Here is a 21,837-nt window from a genome sequence, read left to right as displayed (position 1 = left end):
TTCAGGAGGAAACCTCCTAGTGGGTTCACCCAAAGTTTGTAATAAACATAATTGAAGTATCTGAACTCCAGCTGCTACTTCCTACTCTAATCAAGAGCAACAGAGGCAGCTCCTTCTTAGCAAACACACTGTGACTGCTGAGGGAACAGAAATGGATCTACTGGGCTCGAGTGCTCAACTGGGAGGTGCAGAAATTAAGGAGAGGTAGCAGTTGGAAGGCAGAAAAGGGGACTTTATGAAGAGATCTGTAAAGTCTTGGAGAAAGCAGAGATTTCATGAAGCCCTGAGAGATGGAGATCGGGGACTCACATTTTTTGCAGGAAACAGGATTTTCTACTATTGTCCAAGCTGGGTGTCAGCAGAAGCAGACACCAAAGGGAGTCAAAATGCAGATGGTCTTTTCTGTCCTTCACCTTCTGGTTCCTACCCAAAGGGAAGACAAGTTATGTTAGAGACAGAGAGTTCCTTTGGGAAGTATTGGGGAAGTTCTCCTTCAAGGTCATGACAGCAGTTTCTGTTTTGATAGTACAGCAGGATCCAAAATTACTGTACAGGCACTGGAACTGATTCTCCCCTTCCATAAACCAGGTTTGTCTCTTCCTCACTCTCCCAGGCCGTGGAGCAATCCTGCCTGCCCTATGTCAAACACTCCAGACCATCACACCAGTCTGCTCTCTGCCACTTGGTGCCACACAGCCACGTCTGAGCACGGCTGGCCCTGCCCTTTGCCAGGAGCAGCGATGCAGCCACGAGCCTTGGTCTGAGCACATCCCAGGAGCCAGCCTGGACGTGTCCAGCCTGCTTTAGTGAGGAAGAGCAATAAATAACACGGGATTGGCTGCTCCTGGCACTGAGGCACAGCACCACTGAGCCCTGATGAGCAAATTTATTGATGAATGTGTAGCAATACCATCTTCCTCCCATGCTTTGGGCTGTCCTCTCCAAATGGTGAACACAGCATTTTGTGTTGGTAAAGAACTCTGAGACAATTTACAAAAGCTTGGAAAGAGCCAAGACAGAAACAGTGGGAGTCCTGGGGAGATGGTGACAGTGAACAAGGGCCAACTCCTGGGATATATGTGGGCTGACTACATGTCAAAACACCACACAGAGCCATTTATAGCTCCAGGAAGGTGTAGGCACAGTTAAACCATATTCAAGGAGCAGAGGCCAGGGTCTCTGTAACATTGGGCTACTGTTAACTTTGGAGGGCAGAAATGAGATAGAGAGCTGGGAAAGAAAGGATTTGAAAATATTTTTGTTCTCCAAGAAGGAAAACTCAACCACCAGGAACTGGTCAAGTTTCTGTCTCTTATAATCCTGATAGCAGGCTGATACTGTCATAGAACCATGGAATGATTTGGGTTGGAAAGGACCTCAGAGCTCATCTGGTTCCACCCCTCTGCCACGGGCAGGGACACCTTCCACCATCCTGGGTTTCTCAGGGCTCCATCCAGCCTGGCCCCGAACACTTCCAGGAACGGGGCATCCGCACCCTCTCTGGGCCCCCTAGCAGAAGGAGATGGCAGGAGACCCAGGCGTTTTCCGTGGCACTGCTCGTGGCGCTGACGCCTCTCCCTTCCCTTGCAGAAGGCATGGCGGCAGCGGCGGGCTCCGGCAGGGACTGCCTGCAGGCGGGCGAGGCGTGCACCGCCGACCCCGTGTGCAGCGCCAAGTTCCGCACGCTGCGCCAGTGCATCGCGGGCAACGGCGCCAACAAGCTGGGCCCCGACGCCAAGAGCCAGTGCCGCAGCACCGTCAGCGCCCTGCTCTCCAGCCAGCTCTACGGCTGCAAGTGCAAGCGCGGCATGAAGAAGGAGAAGCACTGCCTCAGCGTCTACTGGAGCATCCACCACACGCTGATGGAAGGTCAGCAGGACGCGGCGCTCCCTCTGGGCCTTCCTAAGAGGGAACTGCTCACGGGCCGTTCTGCAGAGCGCCCCAGCTCTGAGGCTGCTGCAGAATACCCCTGTATGATCCTGTTCTCTCTCAAGACATGCTGATCTCGGAGGGAGCAGCGTGAAGCTGTGTTGGAGGGGGTTAGGTTGGCTATCAGGAAAGGTTCGTCCCCCAGAGGGTGGTCAGACACTGCCCAGGCTCCCCAGGGAATGGGCATGGTCCAAAGGCTGCCAGAGCTCCAGCAGCATTTGAATAATGCTCTCAGGCACAGGGTGGGATTGTTGAGGTGTTCGGTAGGGCCAGGAACTGGACTTGAGGGTCCCTGTGGGGCCCTTCCAGCTCAAGAGATTTGATCGTCCTATTGATCCCCATGGTATTGACATTTTGGAGAAAGCACTACTGAAAACCTGAGATGCCTCCTTCCTTTTTTTTTAGCCCAACCTCTCTTTTATGACATTCCCAATATACATTGGGATCTTTTGCTGGAGAAATGCACAGCGTATTTTTTATCTAAGTATGTTAACCAAGACCATAAACACTGCAGATTTTATGGAAATACAACATAAAGCACCGGCATTGAGGAAAAACAGCATGAATTTCAAAAAAATCACTCTCTTAGAATGTCTCAAGTGCACCAGTGTCTTTGTGTTAGTGAAGATTTGGGGCTGGTGACATCGAGTTGGAACATAAAGTGTTCCCAGAGCCAGTATTCAATAAGTTTGGATTTTGACATTTTTTAAGAGTCACCATAAAATTGCACCTCAGTGACCATAACTCTTCCTTGTCAGGCTGGTGAGTATTTTATGCACCATGAAAATTAAAATGGGGAATAAAACAGACCCTTCTAGCCATGGGCTGTGAAGTAGATTAATAAAACACTGCTGGGTAAAACCTGAAAGGAAAAGTGCAGGGGTGAAACCACAGGCCAAAAGGCCAAGCAAAACAAAGAGGATGGACACTGCAGTGCACAGGCTTGCCAGGATGGAAACTGTTTGAAGCTTCCAGGTGCCACAGCTTGCAGGGTGCAAAGCATGATGCTGTGAACTCACTGGGCAAATACAGCACTTCAGCACTCTCCAGTTATGTGGCCTTTCCCATAATCATGTGCCAGATTTGTTTCCATTGAAGGGAAGTCTGGGGAAGAGGTGGCAATCCAGTTTCTCCATTCATCTCAGTGGATGGTGTCACAGCTCCTTCCCAGCTGATCTTTGTGGCTCAAACTTGGAAACAGGTCACCTGTGACATGGCTGTGTAGGGCAGTGCTGTCATCAGGGTTTCCAGCTCTGGGACACACAATGGTTTATGATGGAAGGGACCTGAAAGACCCTGAAAGTTCCAAGCATGGAACCATGGTTGTTCTCATGGCAGGGAGAGACACCTTCCTCTAGAAGGAAGAGAAGAGAGAGGCTGGCAAAGACTGCTGAGAGCAGGCAGGAGCCAGCTCTGGGTCTCCAGATGCAGAACAGCAGTTGGGTAATGGATGGACTCCCTGCCCAGTGTCTTGGGACTTCCACCTCGGGAGTGACTGGGAGAGGGCTTCCTGGGGCTGACAACAGCTCTACTCCACTTCTCCACTGTCATGTCCTGAGCCCCACACTTTTTCAAACAACTGACTTCATTTGCAATGCAGATTCGCACACCAAACTTTTGATTTCCTTGCCTTAATTTCCCTGGGGAGATATATTTTGTAGCAGTCCCATGTTTCAGAGTCCTTACACATGTTTAATTGACTGAGAAAGGAAGCCAATCCACACGGTCCATGTAGAGCTTTGTTCTCAATCAGACATACCCAGGAGGCTGCAAAAAGCTTCCTAGAAGCCCTCTTGCAAAAACAATTGTGGAAGTGCATGCTCAGGGAATTTACAAAGCACACTATTTACTCAGCTTCTCTTGAGCACGCTGTGTTTAGCCACCTTCCCACTTAGAGACACAATAACATGATGACAACCCGATAACAACTCTCTGATAAGGTGCTTTATCATCAGGACATAAAACTGCTATGCTGGAAAATACAAATGGGCCCCTCTCTAGTCAGTAACGATGCAAGATATTTCAATGAAGGTGTAAAGCTGCCTTGTAATGTGCCATGGTGATTGCACAGGGCTGTGGACACTGGGAGCCATTTCTTGCTGCCTTGTGCTGCAGCTGGAGGTCAGCCCGTGCCCAGAGCGTGAGGTTGGATAGCCCTTTTATCCCAGCCAGTACATCTGCTGCTGCTGTCCACATCCATCTAAATGTCTAATAAAGAAACCAACAGATACTGAGCTTTTTGCTTCAGTAATATTCCATGGTATCCATCAGGATGATGGGGCATTACCATTGCACAGATGAAAGGGAAGCACTAGTTGGATAAAATCAGGCTCCCAGAGACTTAAAAACAACGAGAGGAAGTTTCTGCAGGAGCTGTGGGTCACTAGCTTTGTGCTAAGTGAGAAAAGGCTGTTGGCAAGGAGAAAGGGAGAGGTGACAGTAAATATGGAGTGTGTCATCACCCACATAATCCTGTGCACAGCCCTGTCTGTGTCCTAAAAAGAGGTGAGGACCTTTGACCCAGGGAGGGACATAGCAGAAACTGCACTAATGGTGATGGAAACCCTGTGCGTGTAGGGAGCTGATGATTTGAGCTTTGCCCATGAGCAGGAGCCTGTGCTACAGTCTGGTGTCCTCTCTGGCAATCCCTGCAGTGTGCCCCAGAGCTTGAGCTACAGAGAGTTGCAACTCAACAGCTCCTGACAGGCTGCCCCACTCCAAAATGGAGATGTATTTTTAAAGCCAGTTACATTAAATTCCCTTCTCCAAGGATGTGTCCACACACCTGTTCCCATGGCTCTGAGTGTCCATTTACTCGTGGCCTTTACCCGAGTTTGGACCCACCAAACCATCTTTCACTGCAGATGTTGAACCTTGTGCATCTCAGCCATCCCTCAGGAGCCTCATCTGCCTTCTTACCAGCTTCTCTCTTCCCCCAGGCATGAATGTCCTGGAGAGCTCCCCTTACGAGCCGTTCATCAGGGGCTTTGATTCCGTCCGGCTGGCATCCATCACTGCAGGTAGGTGGGTGGGAAATGCTCTGACGCCTCTGTGCACACAGGGAGGGCCCTGGCTGGGGACTCAAGGGCTGCAGACAGGGAAGTCCTTTGTGCTCCTTGTGAGCATTGCGTGGTTCAGGTCTAGCAGTTGTTTTTTCCAAGGAGGTGCCTCTGACTCCTTTGCTAAACTGTTACATGTTCTGGGAAAAACTGCTTGTGGTTTTTGTCTTTGGGCTGTTTCACGTCCGTACTATGAAGGACTGGGGCTTAGGGAGGTGGTACAAAGACCCCTTCCAATGGCCCATCCCAGGCACGCTCATTCTCCACAGCAGGTGGATGGTCTGTTCCCTGCAGACAGCTCATCAGGAGCTGCTTGGGCATTGTTAGGTTTGAGAAGGTGCTTCCATGTCAGTCAAGGATCAAACTCTGCAGGAAAAGAGGTCGATAACTCAACCTCTGTGTTGATCCCAGCCACAGCCTTTAACCACCTGCCCTGAGGGCAACCTCAGGACCCAGAGCCGTGTTCTGCTGTACATCTAACCCTGTCAATGGCTGAGCAGAGCAGCCTGGCACCTTTTAACTCCTCGAGGACTCAGCAGTTCAAAGGTCAGTGTGGCCGCCAATAACTCGTCCATCACCAAGGGCACAGCTGCCACCACAACCAGCCTGTGCTCCACAGCCGTGGGGAAGCTTTCCAAGAGTGGGTGTTTTACCAAACTACCTGTCTGGGAGCAGGTACTGTGCTCCTCTTGTGTCTCTGGCAGATGTGCCCAAACAGCTTTTCCAAATGTGTGCCTTGCTCTGGGGTGACATCCGCAGCTAGAGTGCACCCAGGCGAGGAAGGAGCAGCATGTCTCTGCAGCTGGGCAATGTCTGCAGTCCCCACCATGGCCAGGCACTTGCTGGGTGAAAATGTCCTGCAGCAAATTAACCCATCAGCCCTGGACAAGGGGAGCACAGGGGATGGGAGGTGCTCCCTGATCTCACTCTTACTGACTCCACCTGGCAGATTGGTGCATGGACAGGGAAATTTTTGCTGGATCATGGTTTTCCTTACTGGAGTTTTTCCCCTTCTGCTGAGTCCCAGAAAGCTTCAGAGCATGGGAAAATCAAGGGATGGGGATTTTTATGCATGGTTAACACACTCTCAGGTTTTTAAAGCAAATTTAAATAGGTTGTGCAGCAAAGCGAATGGGCCCAGAGCAGCAGGGATTCTTCAGAGGACTTGGCATCCACTTAGGGACACGAAATTTCTTAGCCTTTTTGTCCTTATTCGTACTAATCAATATCTTCTGTTACATAACTTATGACCTGCTGCCCTCTGCCTGTCCAGTGTCCAGGGTCATATGGTCAACACTGCCAAAGGACCCTCTTTCAAATCTACCAAAAAGAAATCCCAAGAACTTGTTAAAACATAAGACACCCCTGTGACCATAGGCCAAGTGAACTACAGGTATATTAACTAAATTTTACATAAACAATATATGGCCACTACTAAAACTGTACAAATGGAACCATATCCCTCCACTCTAATTGTAGCAGTGATTTAAAAAGCACATCTGCTGGTGTTGCGTGGGAAGAGGAGAAAATCCAGCATGTTCCCTGTGATTTATTGGCTGAATGAGTAATGAAACCCTTCCAAGTAACTGTTTCCTACACGTTAGCTGGCAGCTTCCCAGCATAAACCGATGCTCTGACAATATTCATCTCTGGGCAGTTTTAAAGGTAACTATTTAGGGAAGGGATCACAACAAGCAAAACTTTCACCCACCATAAAATAACTGAGAAATTTGGAATTTGACTTCCAGCTCACTGTAAGCAACAGGGGGCAACAGGAAGGAAAAAATAAATGCTGGGAGAAGGAGCATCTGATAAAGTCAGGGAAATAAAGGAGGGCAGCCAGCTCTGAAGGGCTCAGGAGGATTGTCAATGTTTTAACGCTTGTCAGCAGTGACTAGCTGGTTTTATCTCCTAGTCAGAGATAGGGCTTGACTCTGCATTGGAAAGTTATCATTCTGGGGAGTTTTCCTCAGTGGAAAAATCTTTTTCTGCTGGGGAGAAAGTCCTTCTGGTGTGCTGCTGGTCATGATTTTAATTCAGAGTTAATTGAAAAACAGCTTCAAATTCATTTTCTCTCTCAAGCTTGAAGGACCCTTGTTTTATCTGTTCGATCAGACACAGTCTGCTGTTCCCACTGACTCCTGCCAGGGACTCTGTAGCATTTTTCCCCCTCTATAAAACAGAGGGGGGAAACTTTTGAAGCAGCATCCACTTTTGAAGCAGTCCTACAACCAGTGTTAGACAAATGCCTTTTCCTCTTCCTTTTCCTTATTTTTAAAGAGAAGGCTGTGGGCATGTAAACTCATGAGATCCCTACTTTCCCACTGAAGACACTGGTTTTCTCATCCATCACTACACTTTTTGCTTTATTTTCCTGACCTTTCCCCTTACTGCAGATTTCCTCCACCTTCCCTGCATCCCACAGCACATCTCTGCTCTTCCACCCAGACTGGGACGTTCTTTCTTCTCTTGTTTAGCAGGGTGGACATGCAGGGTGATTTTGCTGATGTAAGTGAGGGGTGACCCTGCAAAGGGTGTGGGGAGAGACCCACGTGCACTCACATGCAGGCAGCATCAGGTCCCAGGGGCACAAGGCTGGATGGTACCCCCGATCTCACCCTGTGAAGGCACTGTCCCTACTGGGGACAGAGGGATACTGGCTCAGACCAGTCTGGATGGGGCACACTGCGACCTGACAGAAGTTCCCTTAGCTGGGCAGATCCTGGGATGAACAAACAGAGCTGCTCCAAAGCCAGACATGACCTTTCAGAGGCCAGGAGAAACTTCCTGTCCAGGGCAGTGAGGCTGAGGCGCCAGGAATCGGTGTAGACCACCCATGTAGCAGAGACTCAGTCTTTGATCTTGAACAACTTGCAGAAACAAGAAGGTCCATTAGTGGAGGTCTCAACACTCGATGGATCCACTCATGGCCATAAGTAGCTGCACTTTCTAATGCCTGCTGTCTTCCAGGCCTCAGGCTGGTTAATCTGCATTAGTAAAGGGTTACCAGATGCCCAGATTAAAGCAAAATTAATTTTATTAAAGATACGAGCTCGGTGAAGTGAGCTCCGGGGGGTGAAGTCTGGTACATGACTGTGGCACTTCTTGGGAAAAGATGAGTGTGGAAAGGGGATTTGGTCCTGTCAGGACCTGCAGAGCAAACCCGCAGTTCACCGTGGCCGTGGCCCTCCTGGAGCGGGTGTGGTGTCACCGGGGGCCGTGGATGGGAGCAGGGGGTGAAGGCCTCAGGGGTGGTGCTGCTGGTGGGGAGGTCAGCGCAGGACCCCCTCACTGTGTGCCACCGCCCCGCAGGCTCTGAGAACGAGGTGACACAGGTGAACCGCTGTCTGGACGCCGCCAAGGCCTGCAACGTGGACGAGATGTGCCAGCGGCTGCGCACGGAGTACGTCTCCTTCTGCATCCGCCGCCTGGCGCGGGCCGACGCCTGCAACCGCTCCAAGTGCCACAAGGCCCTGCGCAAGTTCTTCGACCGCGTGCCCCCCGAGTACACCCACGAGCTGCTCTTCTGCCCCTGTGAGGACACGGCCTGCGCCGAGCGCCGGCGCCAGACCATCGTCCCCGCCTGCTCCTACGAGTCCAAGGACAAGCCCAACTGCCTGGCGCCTCTGGACTCCTGCCGGGACAACTACGTCTGCAGGTGACGGTGACACGCAGGGCTGTCCCCACGCAGGGCCCTCCCTTGGCCAGGGCCGGTGACAGCCCTGAGCCACTGCCCTGGCCTGCCGGTGCTGCTGGGCCCCGTCCCACGCGGCCGTGAGGGGCCGGGCCCTTCCCACCCACCCTGTCCCTGTACCCTACAGAACGTGTTCACTGACAGAGGGGCATGTGAGATGATCACCCTGAAGCTCTTTAGACATGTTCTGTGGATGTTTTGCTTTGGTTCTAGAGAAAGACCTGTTATGGGAACAGTTCCAGGAAGGTGCAGGCTAAGCAGGAGTATGGGGGAGGGGTCCTGACAGCCACTTTCACCAATCCATCTCCCTCACTGCTCCTCTTCCCCAGCCCAGAGCATCCTCAAGGAGCACCCAAGCTATCCTGACAGCCACAGGCACTTGTGAAGGCCTTAAAACCATGTTTGTTTGTTTGCTTGTTTAATTAGAAAAATTAATCTATATACATAAAAAATACACCCTTGTACTACGAGGCTTAGTGTTGGAGAGATCTTCTAGCACCTTCCAATACCTAAAAGGAGCCTACAAGAAAGCAGGAGACTTTGGATAAGAGCAAGGAGTGACAGGACAAGGGGAATGGCTGGAAACTGAGGGCTGGTAGATTTAGATGAGATATTGGGAAGGAATTCCTGGCTGTGAGGGTGCAGAGGCCCTGGCACAGGTGCCCAGAGCAGCTGGGGCTGCCCCTGGATCCCTGGCAGTGCCCAAGGCCAGGCTGGACAGGGCTGGGAGCACCCTGGGACGGTGGAAGGCATCCCTGCCATGGCAGGGGTGGAATGAGTTGATTTTTAGGTCTTTTCCAACCCAAACCATTTGTGATTCTGTTTTGGCGATTGCACCAGGAGGCTCAGAGTCCCGGTGTCATTCCAGATCCACAGCACAGTCTGTGGCCAGCCTGGCTGGCTCCTCTGTTTCCTTCCAGCCCCAGTCACACACACACAGACCCATCCCGTGTGCACACTGACAGTAGAACCCCTTCAGTGCTTTTCCTTCATCTGCACTCTTTTCCCCTCCCTGTTGCTCAAAAAGTCTTTGATATTCCAGCAGGTTGATGCACACAGAGCTCTGGGAGCAGAGCCCAGCTGGCAGTAGAGATGTAAGGCACAAACAGCACCACGGGGGCCCAGCCCAGTGCCCTGTGTGCAGCTGGGCTGTGAGCAGACGCCTGGAGAAGGACACAGGAACAAGTGTAGGACACACCTCCCTGTATTGTCTCAGTCTCTAATTGCTGTGGGGTTTGGGACTTCCTGAGCTCAACTTCCAGCAGCCATCCCCTACCAGCACAGCATCTTTTAATTACAATAAAAATATTGTGTATTTTCGCAAAGGACGGTGAGAGCAGTGGCATTCTCTTGGAAGCATGAAAGTACAAATACCCTCAGCACTCTGCACCCCAGAAACATGGAGGCAGGAGAAGGACTGAACTGTGCAGAAGTAGACTCTGAGAGATGCAGAGCCCCCGGGCTGACCAGGCCCTGCTCAGATGTTGTCCCCTGTCTACCCAGGGAGTCCCAAATGGACCAGCCTCTCCCTAACATGACAAGAGGGCCCAGTGGGGAGGAAGAGGTTCAAAGGGGGGAGTGTTACTCCCCAGGAGACTGGAAACTATTTCCTGCAAGCAGCACAGCTGTTAATTATGGGGTCCCGTGGTCTCTGAATATATAATATAAAATATCCTCTAGAGACACAGAGGGAGCAAGTGGTTGACATGTGACCTGGTCAAAGCCAGCAGTGCAGAATCCACAAGGAAGACCAGGAATAAATCATAAAGAAATGGAGTGAAACACTCCAAGTCTCACCCTGTCTGCACTGCAGGTCCTGCACAGCCCTAGCCCTTTGAACTTCCCAGCTCAGAGGGGTGGGTTCTACTAATATGGATTATATAAAATCTGCAGCCACTATCTCCCTTCTCTAAATCTCCAAACAATGCAGCAAGTTTTGGGAAAGAAGATTTTACCTGTCCATGTTACAGGAGGAAAGGGTTGATAAGGGGCAAATATGGGAACAAAGACGAGAAAAAAAGGAGGGTGTAGGGGAGAAGTAGGCTGGAAAGTGCAAACTGGATTGCTGAGACTGACCAGGAGCAAGAGCAACGTGTCTGGAAGACAGAGGATGTCTAGGAGGAGCAACATGCTCAGTTTTTCTGAGATTGCCCAGGCAGGGTAAATATTTGAAGTTCTCAGTTCTCAGCTCAGACAGTGCAGGTTGTCACCTCAAGAACCCTCCCTTCAGGTGCTGTCAGTGCTGGTGCTTGCTTGAGTTTCCGAAGCAGCTCAGATGCCACGTGAAATCGCTTCCGGCCTGGCCACAGAACGAATGCTGAGATGGATCTGGGTCTCCAGCTGTTGCTGTGTCCTGCCTGGAAGTCCTGTGCTGATGCCTCAGATATCCTACGATCTCCAACACCACCACGTGCCAAGAGCTGACTCATGCCTAAAGAGTTTGGTGGCAGAAACGTGGTTGGCAGAATGATTTGCCTGCTCCATGGGCTCCAGAGTCCTTCTGCTGAGAATGGGCATCTGCAGCAGAGGATTGGCAGCAGCCCTGGCCACGGGTACGGCATTTCATGTCTGAACCTCTGGGCGTTTCCCTTGATCTGAGGTGACTTCAGCTGTATTTAGAGTCTTCAGAGAAAGAAACTGGACCGGAGCAATTCTCTGTTTCATCCAATCAGACTAAATATGAAAGCTGGGGTCTTTAGGCATAGATAGAAAATGGCAACACAGACTGATTTCCTTCCTGGCAACAGCTCTTCCCTCAAAAACCAACCTCACACAACAGAAGGCAAACATTTCTTCCAAGACTGGACTTATCCTGCAGTCCTGGAGGAAGCCTGTAAAACATTGACCGCAGAACCCGTTCAAAACCTCCTGCTGTGTTTGTTGGGATAGGCAGGAGATTGTAAAAGGACATCTGTTCCAACCGTTTGAAGAACACCTACAGCAGCATTTTGCAGACGCGTTCCCCTCTGTGAACACCATGAGTGCGCTGTTACATCCCCTTTTCCTGCAGTTGTGGTAACACGTCCCATTTTGTGCTCTGGCTCCATCAGGTCGCGCTACGCAGAGTTCCAGTTCAACTGCCAGCCGTCCCCGCAGGCCGCCAGCGGCTGCCGCAGGGACAGCTACGCCGCCTGCCTGCTGGCCTACACCGGCATCATCGGTGAGGGCACCCTCCTCCTCCTCCTCCTCTGCTCTGGGGGGACACCTCTGCTCCGGGAGGGAAACCTCTCCTCTGGGGAGAAACCTCTGCTCCGGGAGGGAAACCTCTCTGGGAAGGAAACATCTCCTCTGGGAGGGACACCTCTCCTCTGGGGGGACACCTGTCCTCTGGGGGGGACACCTGTCCTCTGGGGGGAAACCTCTCTTCTGGGTGGAAAACATCTCTCTGGGGGGGGAACCTCTCCTCTGGGAGGGAAATGTCTCCTCTGGGTGGGAAACCTCTCCTCTGGCAGGGAAATGTCTCCTCTGGGTGGGAAATGTCTCCTCTTCCTCTGGCTGTGAGGACAGTAAGGTGGAGAGCTGAGCTCTCCAGAACATCACAGAGTCGTGGAATGGTTTAGGTTGGAAGGGACCTGTACAGCCCATCTCATTCCAGCCCTCTGCCAGGGGCAGGGGCACCTTTCACCAGACCAAGTTGCTCCAAGCCACATCCAACCTGGTGCTGGTCTTTCTCCCTTCAGTGACATGACTAAGCCATGGGTATGGGGTAACTTTAGGATGGCTGCAGTGGAGGGAGGAAAACCTTGGGCTACTGACAGATTAGAGCTTCTCTCTCTGGTGGAAATAGATGGGCTGTCCCAGAGTGTCTGCTCTGCCAGGGATTCCCTGATGCCATCACCAGTGATGCCACAGGAAATCACTGTGCACTGCCATTCTGCCAACTTCAAAGGGTGTCAGATGGGGGTTTCAGATGCTGCAGAGCCCAGCTGGCAGCAGTTGGCATGGGCACAGACAAGAGTCCAAACCAGTGGCCTTTGGACCAGGCCTGTCCTGATAGATGAGACAGACTGGCCTTTTTGGGCCAACATTTCATTCCATTTTAATACTTCATTCTGGAGATTGAGATTGGCTTTTTCAATGGCAGCATGAAAACATTTATACACATTTCACATACAGTTTTTGAATGCTCAGCCTGGAGAATAAAGGGCTTCAAGAAGGACTTAGAGCCCCCCCAGAGCCTAAAGTGGCTTCAAGAGAGTTGGAGAGGGACTTTGGACAAGAGCCTGGAGTGCCAGGACAAGGGGGAATGGCTTCCCACTGCCAGAGGGCAGGATCAGATGGGATATTGGGAAGGAGTTCCTGGCTGGGAGGGTGGGCAGGCCCTGGCACAGGGTGCCCAGAGCAGCTGTGGCTGCCCCTGGATCCCTGGCAGTGCCCAAGGCCAGGCTGGACACTGGGGCTGGAGCAGCCTGGGACAGTGGGAGGGGTCCTTGCCATGGCAGGGGTGGCACTGGGTGGGATTTAAGGAACCTTCCAACCCAAACGATTCCATTATTCTCTGAATATTATTAGGGAACCTGAATTCCCAGAAACTGCCCATTCCTTGAACTGATAGCACTTTTTAATTGACTGAAGGCTTTGGTGATGGTGATGTGACCAAAGGGGTTGTGACTGCTCCTCTTCTCTTCCCTGGGAGCCAACCAGAGCCATGACATCAGCACCTGAAGGGTTTTGCTGCTGTCATGGAGGGGCTCGGCTGAGGCACAGTAACCCAGGAGACCAGCCCGAGGGGATGTCCCTGCCCCTTGCTGCGGTCCCTGCCCTGCAGTAACACTTGTCCGTCGGTCCCGGCAGGCAGCCCCATCACCCCCAACTACATCGACAACTCCACGTCCAGCATCGCTCCCTGGTGCACCTGCAACGCCAGCGGGAACCGGCAGGACGAGTGCCAGAGCTTCCTGCACCTCTTCACCAACAACATCTGCCTCCGTAAGCGCCACTGCTGCGTGCTGGGGGCCTTTGGGCACGGGGACGTGGGGATGCCGGGGTGCTCTAGGGTCTGGGGGTGTCCAGCTCCCTGTGTTACCAACCAAGGAGCTCCGCAGAGCCTCAGGCATCCGTTCGTGCAGAGAAAGAGGCTGGGAAAGGGAGGCTTCCTTCTGCCCTGACAAGCCTTTTCTCCATCTTTCCCACACCAAGAAAACGCCATTCAGGCCTTTGGGAATGGGACTTACCTGAACACAGCCGTGGCCCCGTCCATCCCCCCCACCACACAGATGTACAAGCAGGACAGAAATGCCAACAGAGCTGTGGCGACCCTCAGAGAGAACAGTTTGGAGCACCTCCAGCCCACCAAGGTAGGAAAGGGCAGGCCTGGCCCAGAAAGATGATCGGCCATGGCTGTGCCTCCTGCAGCCTCCTCACCTCAACTCCTTCCACCTGTGTCAGATGCAGGCATCCAACATACCCTCCACCTCCTGGAGCCCTTCCCTTCCCTTCCCTTCCCTTCCCTTCCCTTCCCTTCCCTTCCCTTCCCTTCCCTTCCCTTCCCTTCCCTTCCCTTCCCTTCCCTTCCCTTCCCTTCCCTTCCCTTCCCTTCCCTTCCCTTCCCTTCCCTTCCCTTCCCTTCCCTTCCCTTCCCTTCCCTTCCCTTCCCTTCCCTTCCCTTCCCTTCCCTTCCCTTCCCTTCCCTTCCCTTCCCTTCCCTTCCCTTCCCTTCCCTTCCCTTCCCTTCCCTTCCCTTCCCTTCCCTTCCCTTCATGTTTCATTCAGAAGCACTGGGAAATCCATGGGGTTTTCACCCAGGATCACTGGCTTGGCTCCTCACCATCCTTCAGAGCATCAGTTCAGTTTCAGACAAGCATTTCAACTTCCCAAGAGAGAAGTTCCTCCCTTGTTAGATGAAGATTCTACAGGTCATAATGTAGGTTTAAGGTTTAAGAGGTTGAAGGTTTGCTAAGCATTGGAAAATTTGAAAGGAAAGGTTCTGTTCATCAGTAAATTATTACAATCAAAATAATATTAAATTGAAACTATTTTAAAACAAATAACATGTTCATTTACTGACGATGGCTGTGATAGGCATTAAACATTTTATTTTTAAATTAAAAAATGACCTTGACTTGCTACACCAGAGTAGTTTTCAGATTTAATTATTTTCCTATTGAATAATTAACAGTGACCCTGATTTGCTGAACATTCAGGTTACAGAAGCTGTCAGTTTTAACTAGACTCCAAGGACTGAGCTTTGCACTAGGCTGACTGATGCCTTCAAAACTTCCAAGTGTGGTTTATTTTAAGAATTATCACTGTTTCTTTTGCTGGGAAAACACCAGATTCACCTCTCTCCACCCTGTTTTCACAGAGCAGCATGTTGGGAGGTGGAGAAGAGTGGCCTCAGGTTCCCTCACTGCTCTCCAGGGCACTGGTGGGATTGTTACAGAGCACAGGGACACCTTCACCAGGCCAAAAGCTTGGCACCCAACAGATCTGGAGGGTTTCCCTCCAGCTGATGCTCCCCAGCTCTTAGAGAAATCCAAGTAGTGGCCTCAGGTCCAGACCTAGCATTGAAAACTTCATCCTGGAAATGAAGGAGAAGCTGTGAACCGTCTGTGACCAGGACGGTATTCCCAACAGCAGGTGGGAAACTGGAAAAAGCAGCTGCAGGAGAGGATGGGCCTGAAACACCTCCAACCTCCTTGTGGCAGCAGCACATCCCTCCTCTGGGGTGTGAGTGCTGCTGGAGCATGGTCCCTGCTGGAAACCAGAGATTTGGGTCTTCAAATCCAGATCTGTTCAACGTTTAATGAGGTTGGCACCTCCGGACCCAGGGGGAAAGCTGGTGAATTGTCTCCCAGCACATGGAGGTGCATTCCACACCCACCTTTAAGGTCACCACGTCGAGCCACTGGCCAGCAGTGGCTCCATAAGATACGTGGATGGCCACTGACCTGAGAGGGCACCCAGGCTCCCACCTCCCACAGACACCTCCAGCCAGTGTCCAAACCAGTGCTGTGCCCACAAATGACTCTGCTGCTGTGACACCACTTTCACCAACAGCTGAAGAGCTGTGCTGAGCTCCAGGCCAGAGTTTGAGTGCTGAAATCAGACCTGGGCCCTCTGCATATGCAACCTGGGGCTACACATGCCCCAAGCCCCAAATCCTCTGAGGCACCAAGGAGAGACACCAGTTTGGTTAGAGACATGGAGCCCCTCTCCTATGAGGAAAAATAGAGAATTGGAATTGTTCAGCCTGGAGAAGAGAAGCTTCAGGGTGACCTAATTGTGGCCTTCCAGGGCCTGAAGGGGCTCCAAGAGAGCTGGAGAGGGACTGGGGACAAGGGCTGGAATGCTAGGACAAGGGGAAAGGCTTCCCACTGCAGAGGGCAGGGTTAGATGGGATATTGGGACTAAATTCTTGGCTGAGAGGGTGGGGAGGTCCTAGCACAGGGTGCCCAGAGAAGCTGTGGCTGCCCGGGGAGGCTGTTCCAGGCCAGGCTGGACAGGGCTTGGGACACCCTGGGACACTGGAAGGTGGGCAGGGGGTTGAAGCTGAATGGTCTTTAGGTCCCTTCCAAAACCATTTGATGGTTCCATGATGAGGCCCAGCTCTCACCCCACGCTGTCTCCTTTCTCTGTAGGTGGCTGGAGAGGAGAGGCTCCTGCGTGGCTCCACTCGTTTGTCCTCAGGCACCTCCAGCCCAGCAGCCCCTCGGTGCTGGGCGGCCTCCCTGCTGCAGCTGGGGCTGCTCCTGGCCCCGGCTGTGCTCAGCCTCCCTGTCATGTGAGGAGGGCTGGCACACACCCGGCAGAGACTCAGTTTGTGTTGGTTTCTTTACTGAGCAACCAGACCAGTACCTTTTTCAGGAGGAGAGCAGGGAGAAGGGAGGGGAAGGGAAGGCAAGGTCAGTGTTTGGGCATCCCTTCCTCCTCCTCATCTGTCTGCCAGTTTCTTTGATTTTATACGATCAGCGTTGTTGGCAACCAGCTCATTCTTGGTCCTGGCCACCTTTCCACACCACAGCTTGGTTGTTGTTTCTCCAGATCTCTATGGATAGGGCTGAAGCCATGGACAATTCCCTTGGAAAAGATGAAGGAGAGAGGTGATCCAAGAAATGAGAGCTGCAAAGGAAATGCTTTTTCCTGCCCCAGCCAAGAGGGGAAAGACTTTTTGATGGATGGATGACTGGATGACCTGTCAGGAGGTTTCCTGAAGCCCACACTGAGGGGCTCTTGACAGGACATGGGGAGTTCAGACTGTCTGCACGGTTGCTCAGGACCTGAAGGACAACACACCTGGTTCCTTCAGACTGAAGAAACCAGAAGCCTGGTGGCAAGGTGGTTGGTTTTGTTCACTGGAGAGGAACCTGAAGCACCTCTGGGGAAGACAAAGTAACCACACTCTGAACTGGCTGGCGGGGATTATCCACCCTCTCAAAACCATGGCCAGAGTGCAACCAGCATCCATGTCCCAGCTGTCACCTCTCCTGTGGCCCTCCCTCTTAGGGAAACCTGCCTTCTGTATTGATGCTATTCAGGAAGAAACATGTGTGTTGCATTTTGTTTAGGCCTGAATTTTTTGTGTCCCAACCCAAACATCTCTATCCACTGGTCCTGTTCAGTGTTTTGGGGCATTTTTGTCACATCCAAACAACCAGAGGTCAATATTGTCCCACTCCAGGCTACCCTTTCTCCATCAGGGGCCAATGTGTGAGCCCATGGGCAGGGTTTGATGTGAGCCCAACACACCCCACTCTCACCTGCTACCTGCTCATCCTCTGGTCTCAGAGGCACAGGGTCTCCAGGCAAGGGATTTAGTTTGTTTTCCTGGGAAGAGATAGGATAGGAGGGGTTTGCTAGAAACCACCCTGAAGACAGAAATACCCAGCCAAAAAATGCCACATCATGAATTATATCATGGGTAGGGACTGGATTGTTATAGTTTCTCCTCCTTGAAAAACTGGCTGAGGCAACCACCTGTGTCCAGGTAAGCAGGCCAAGGGTTTTTCCTCTTGCATGTTCCTGTTTTTTCAGGGAGGATGTCATTTAAACAAGGGCTGCTGAAGTGACCCTTTCTTCTGAGCCACAGCCAGAGCCCAGGGGAGGAAAGTGAGGATCAGTGTCTCTCTGGTGTGTTGGGGCGCAGAGGGGCAGGTATGTGACCCTGGATTACCTAGGCATCCCAGGGTCTTGCCTTGAGGAGGTGAGCTGAGGAGGCCCAGTGCCCTCTTGGGGGGCTGAACCACTTTACTAAAGCCAGGAAAGAAGATGGTAAGGAAGATGAGAAGGTTTCCCAGGATAAATACTTACCCAGGCTGAGTGCCATGGGAGGAAGAGCAATAGCCCCAGAATCCCCCTGAGTGTGTTTAGGCCTGGCCTTTGCAGCAGTCCATTTATTCCTTGGTTTGTGCTCCTCCAATAAATATCATTAATTCCTTGGCATTTGAATGCATGTAAAGGCTTAGGAAGCATCTGACACAGCAAAGTCCATTGCTTTTTATTCCCATTTCCTGCAAAACCTCTCCCATTGTTTATTGCTTCAGCTTTTCTGAAAAACTGCAGCAACTTCCTTGGCTTTTGCTCCAGCAAGAAAACACTCTGGTTTTCAGCTGAACACCTGTGGATGTGTCTAACATGAACAGAAATCCTCCTGCTGCATCCTGTCCAAAGTGCTGCTCCTTGAGGTGCTCAGGGCTGTAGCACCTGGTTTTCCTGATCCAGGGCTGTGCAAAGGAACATGCCAAGTTCCAAAGCTTGTGTGCAGGGTGACAAGTCTTTCCAAAAGGGTCACAGCCTGAGCCAAAGGCTGTATGTGAGAACTTCATGGCCAAGGGGCTCACTCTGACCAGGAAAGCAGGCCAGGATGGAGAGCTGCAGGCAGGAAAGTCCTTTCAAAGTGACCCCACACATGCACAGAGCTGCTGTGAATGTCTCCCCTTTACCCAGGACAGCAGTGTCTCCTGAGAGACCAAGTGACACAAAGCTTGTGTCCTCACAGTTGCAGTGGAGAGGGATGAAACCCTGACTGCTCAGCCCTTCAAGGCAAGGAACTACCTCAACACCACGAGGTCATGCTGGGAATTGCATCCTTCTGCCCCTTTCCAGTCCTGTAGTCATGCTCTGCTTTTCACACATCTGGCCCATCACAGCAGTCTCCAATCTTGCCCAGGCTGAGCATCTGCCCAGGATGGGGATGCAAGTGTCAGCTGCTTTCCAGGAACACCCACTCCTGTGTCTTTCACATGTGTCAGTGACGGTGAAGTGCCACTTTGCCATTTCCTTCTCATTCAGCAGAGAGAGTTTTTCTGGTTGGTCAGGATGCCTGGTGGCCCCACCTCACCTCTCCCTTCAGACATGTGTGCTGTAAAAAGAGGTGTGGAGAATCCTACTCAAGGACTGAATGGGATGGACACCTCCAGAGCTTACCTCATCTCAGTACCATGTCCTGCATCAGCACCCACTTCAATGATTTCACTGAGAGACATCATCATCTCCCCTGGATTTACATCACAGGGTCATGAAATAGGTCAGGTGGAACCTTAAAGCTCATCCTGTCCCAGACCCCATGCGATGAGTAGGTCACTTACATTAGACCAGGCTTTCCAAGCCCCATCCAGCCTGGCCTTGGACACTTCCAGGGCTGTCTTGCTTGAAAGGCTCTGCAGATGTTAGTTGTCTCACTCCAGATCCTCAGTTCCCCCGTCCTGTCCTCCAAGCCCTGTCCCAGGCCAGGTCCTGCCCTCCTGGGCGTTCCTTGGGGTTCGTGGGTGCTTTGGGGTGAAATGAATGAGGCACAGAGCAAAGAGCCTCTCACCTGGCAGGGAAGAGCTGGGGAGTGGGAATTAACAACAAAAAAAAATTATCCCCAAACTTTTGTGGCTTTGTTCTGATTATTTTACTCTTCTCACCTAGATTTAATGTTGATTCTCCCTCCAAGCCTGTTCATGAATCAAACTTTGCAAAAAATGATGACTTTTGAGCCTTTCTGCTGGAGGAAGCAAACATGATTACTCTCCTCCCGCCCACCAACATGTGTGCACAGACCACTGCTTTTTCCTTGTGAAAAGTCAGTAATTTTTTTGGATGAAATTCCATCTCTGCTGAGTTCTGTGAAGTGAACCCTGGATCTTCATTTTTAAGTCTCTTGATTAACCACAGAAGCCACAGCAGCTGCTTGTAAAGGCAAAAGACAGAGCGAGCCAAGAGACAGAAAGGGAGACAATTTTTTTTAGGAATTACTCTGTTCCTGACAACTTCCATAAGCACAGAGAAGAATCATGGGAAAAATAAAGGAAAAAAACCACAGTTAAAGAACCAGCCAGACTTTCTGTAGCCACTGAACTCTAGTTTTTGGCTGCACAGCACTACTCCCAGTGGCTGGCAGCCCTGAGAGCCTGTGAAATATTGTGTATGTACTTATACCTGTCGTGTCATGTCACATCATGTCATGTCCAGCATTGTCCAGGCGGGAGCAGGAGCTGGGAGGGAGACCTGGGGCTGGAAGATGGTGCTGGAGCAGGGACCCCCTGTGTGCCCCTGCTCGAGGGGAGGGTGGTGGGTGCCAGCCCAAACTGGGGTCAAACTTGTACTTACCTTTTCTGTACATGTCAATATTCAAACATATCCATGAATAAAGCACACACACATTTTCCTGACCCCTCGCTTCTGCCATGCCAGCTTGTCCCTGTCAGCACGTCCTGGGTGCTGCTGAGCTCTGCTCCTGTGCTGGAAAGGCAGCTGGAAGAAATTGGGTGAGTGGTGGGGCTCAGATGAGCTGTGCTTGGCTGGAATCATGGAATCCTAGAATTTCCTCAGCTGGAAGGGACCCACAGGGATCATCCAATCCAACCCCAGCCCCTGTCCCTGCTCAGATCCCCAAAATCCCACCCTGGGCATCCCTGGCAGCGCTGTCCCAACGCTCCTGGAGGTCTGGCATCCTCGGGGCTGTGCCCATTCCCTGGGGAGCCTGGGCAGTGCCAGCACCCTCTGGATGAGGAACCTTTCCCTGATAGCCAGCCTGAGCCTGCCCTGGTCCAGCTCCAGGTGTTCACTCAGGTCTTGTCCCCGGTCCCAGAGAGCAGAGATCAGAGCTGCCCTTGGGAGGAGCTGCAGACAGCTCTGAGGGCTCCAAACCCAGCTCCAGCCCCAGCCCCAAACCCAGCCCCAAACCCAGCCCCAAACCCAGCTCCAATCCCAGCCCCAATCCCATTCCCAGCCCCAATCCCAGCCCCAAACCCAGCCCCAAACCCAGCTCCAATCCCAGCCCCAAACCCAGCCCCAAACCCAGCTCCAATCCCAGCCCCAAACCCAGCCCCAAACCCAGCTCCAAACCCAGCTCCAATCCCAATCCCAGCCCCAATCCCAGCCCCAATCCCGCCCCAGCCCCAATCCCAGCCCCGAACCCAGCCCCAAATCCGTGTCTCCCAGCAAGGAGGGGTGACAGGTGCAAACCAGCTCTACTGGGATGGAGAGACACCAGTGTCACCAGGGCAGGAGACACGAGTCCCCAGACCAGTCCTGGGGCTGTTTGCGTGGCCTGCGGGGGTGAAACGTGCAAAGGTTTGTTAGAAGTCTGGGCAGGTGGCTCAGAGCTGGTGCCAGCACAGAAGGAGGGAAGCAGTGCGAGATATAGCAGGGATGGGAATAATTGCACCTGCAGTTAGGGGCCTGCGGAGCCACCGGTGCCAGGATGTCACCGGTGTCCCACGGAGTGAAACAAGTGGGAAGGGCTGGTGCTGCACCCTGTGCTGGGCACAGGAGGAAGGGAGATGGAGGAGAAGGGAGGGTGGTGGGTCATGCCAGCCAGGAAGGCTGCTGCCCATGCCATGAACATCCGTGAGCTATTTTTGGCAACATTAAAAAAAAAAAATCACAGGAAAATTGATTAGAGGTAAATGGAATGTTTTCTTGCCAGTTCTGGGTAGGGGGAAAAAATTGAAAATAAATGTACATCAAATTTTTATAAAAATAATGAGTAAAACTCAAGTCAGTTCTTAAAGCGAGTTCAAGGTTGAACACATAAATGTTGCACTCTTTTCTCCCAGAAATCATGTTTGCCTCCATGTGTGCATGGAGCAGCTGAGGATGCGGACGAGGAGCAGAACCTGAGGGTTAGGGAAGGACTTGGACTCTCCTCAAAGCCTTTCCCTCCCCACAGCACCCAGGCTGGGCTTTGCTGACTCAAAGGACAGTTCCTGGGGAGGTCCCAGCCAGCTG

At 52.0% G+C, this 21,837-nt stretch overlaps 1 protein-coding gene across 1 annotated transcript in view; it reads left to right on the top strand.

Moving 5' to 3' along the window:
* Nucleotides 1-16,409, top strand: part of LOC311152823 (GDNF family receptor alpha-4) — a gene marked incomplete at its 3' end in the record, with an annotated part of 70,335 nt that extends 53,926 nt beyond the window's left edge. Inside the window, exons 2-8 of the mRNA XM_084204228.1 lie at nt 1,591-1,869; nt 4,869-4,949; nt 8,301-8,646; nt 11,733-11,842; nt 13,477-13,611; nt 13,822-13,979; nt 16,263-16,409. Of these exons, the coding sequence (XP_084060354.1) occupies nt 1,591-1,869; nt 4,869-4,949; nt 8,301-8,646; nt 11,733-11,842; nt 13,477-13,611; nt 13,822-13,979; nt 16,263-16,409 (1,256 nt within the window). The remainder of the gene's footprint in view (nt 1-1,590; nt 1,870-4,868; nt 4,950-8,300; nt 8,647-11,732; nt 11,843-13,476; nt 13,612-13,821; nt 13,980-16,262) is intronic.
* Nucleotides 16,410-21,837: the final 5,428 nt, after the last annotated feature.

Source organism: Fringilla coelebs (genome assembly GCF_963513975.1).
Source record: "Fringilla coelebs genome assembly, chromosome: 4".
In the NCBI taxonomy this organism is placed as follows: Eukaryota; Metazoa; Chordata; class Aves; order Passeriformes; family Fringillidae; genus Fringilla; species Fringilla coelebs.
The sequence above is the reverse complement of the archived record's forward strand: the minus strand, read 5'-3'. Positions and strand labels throughout refer to the sequence as shown.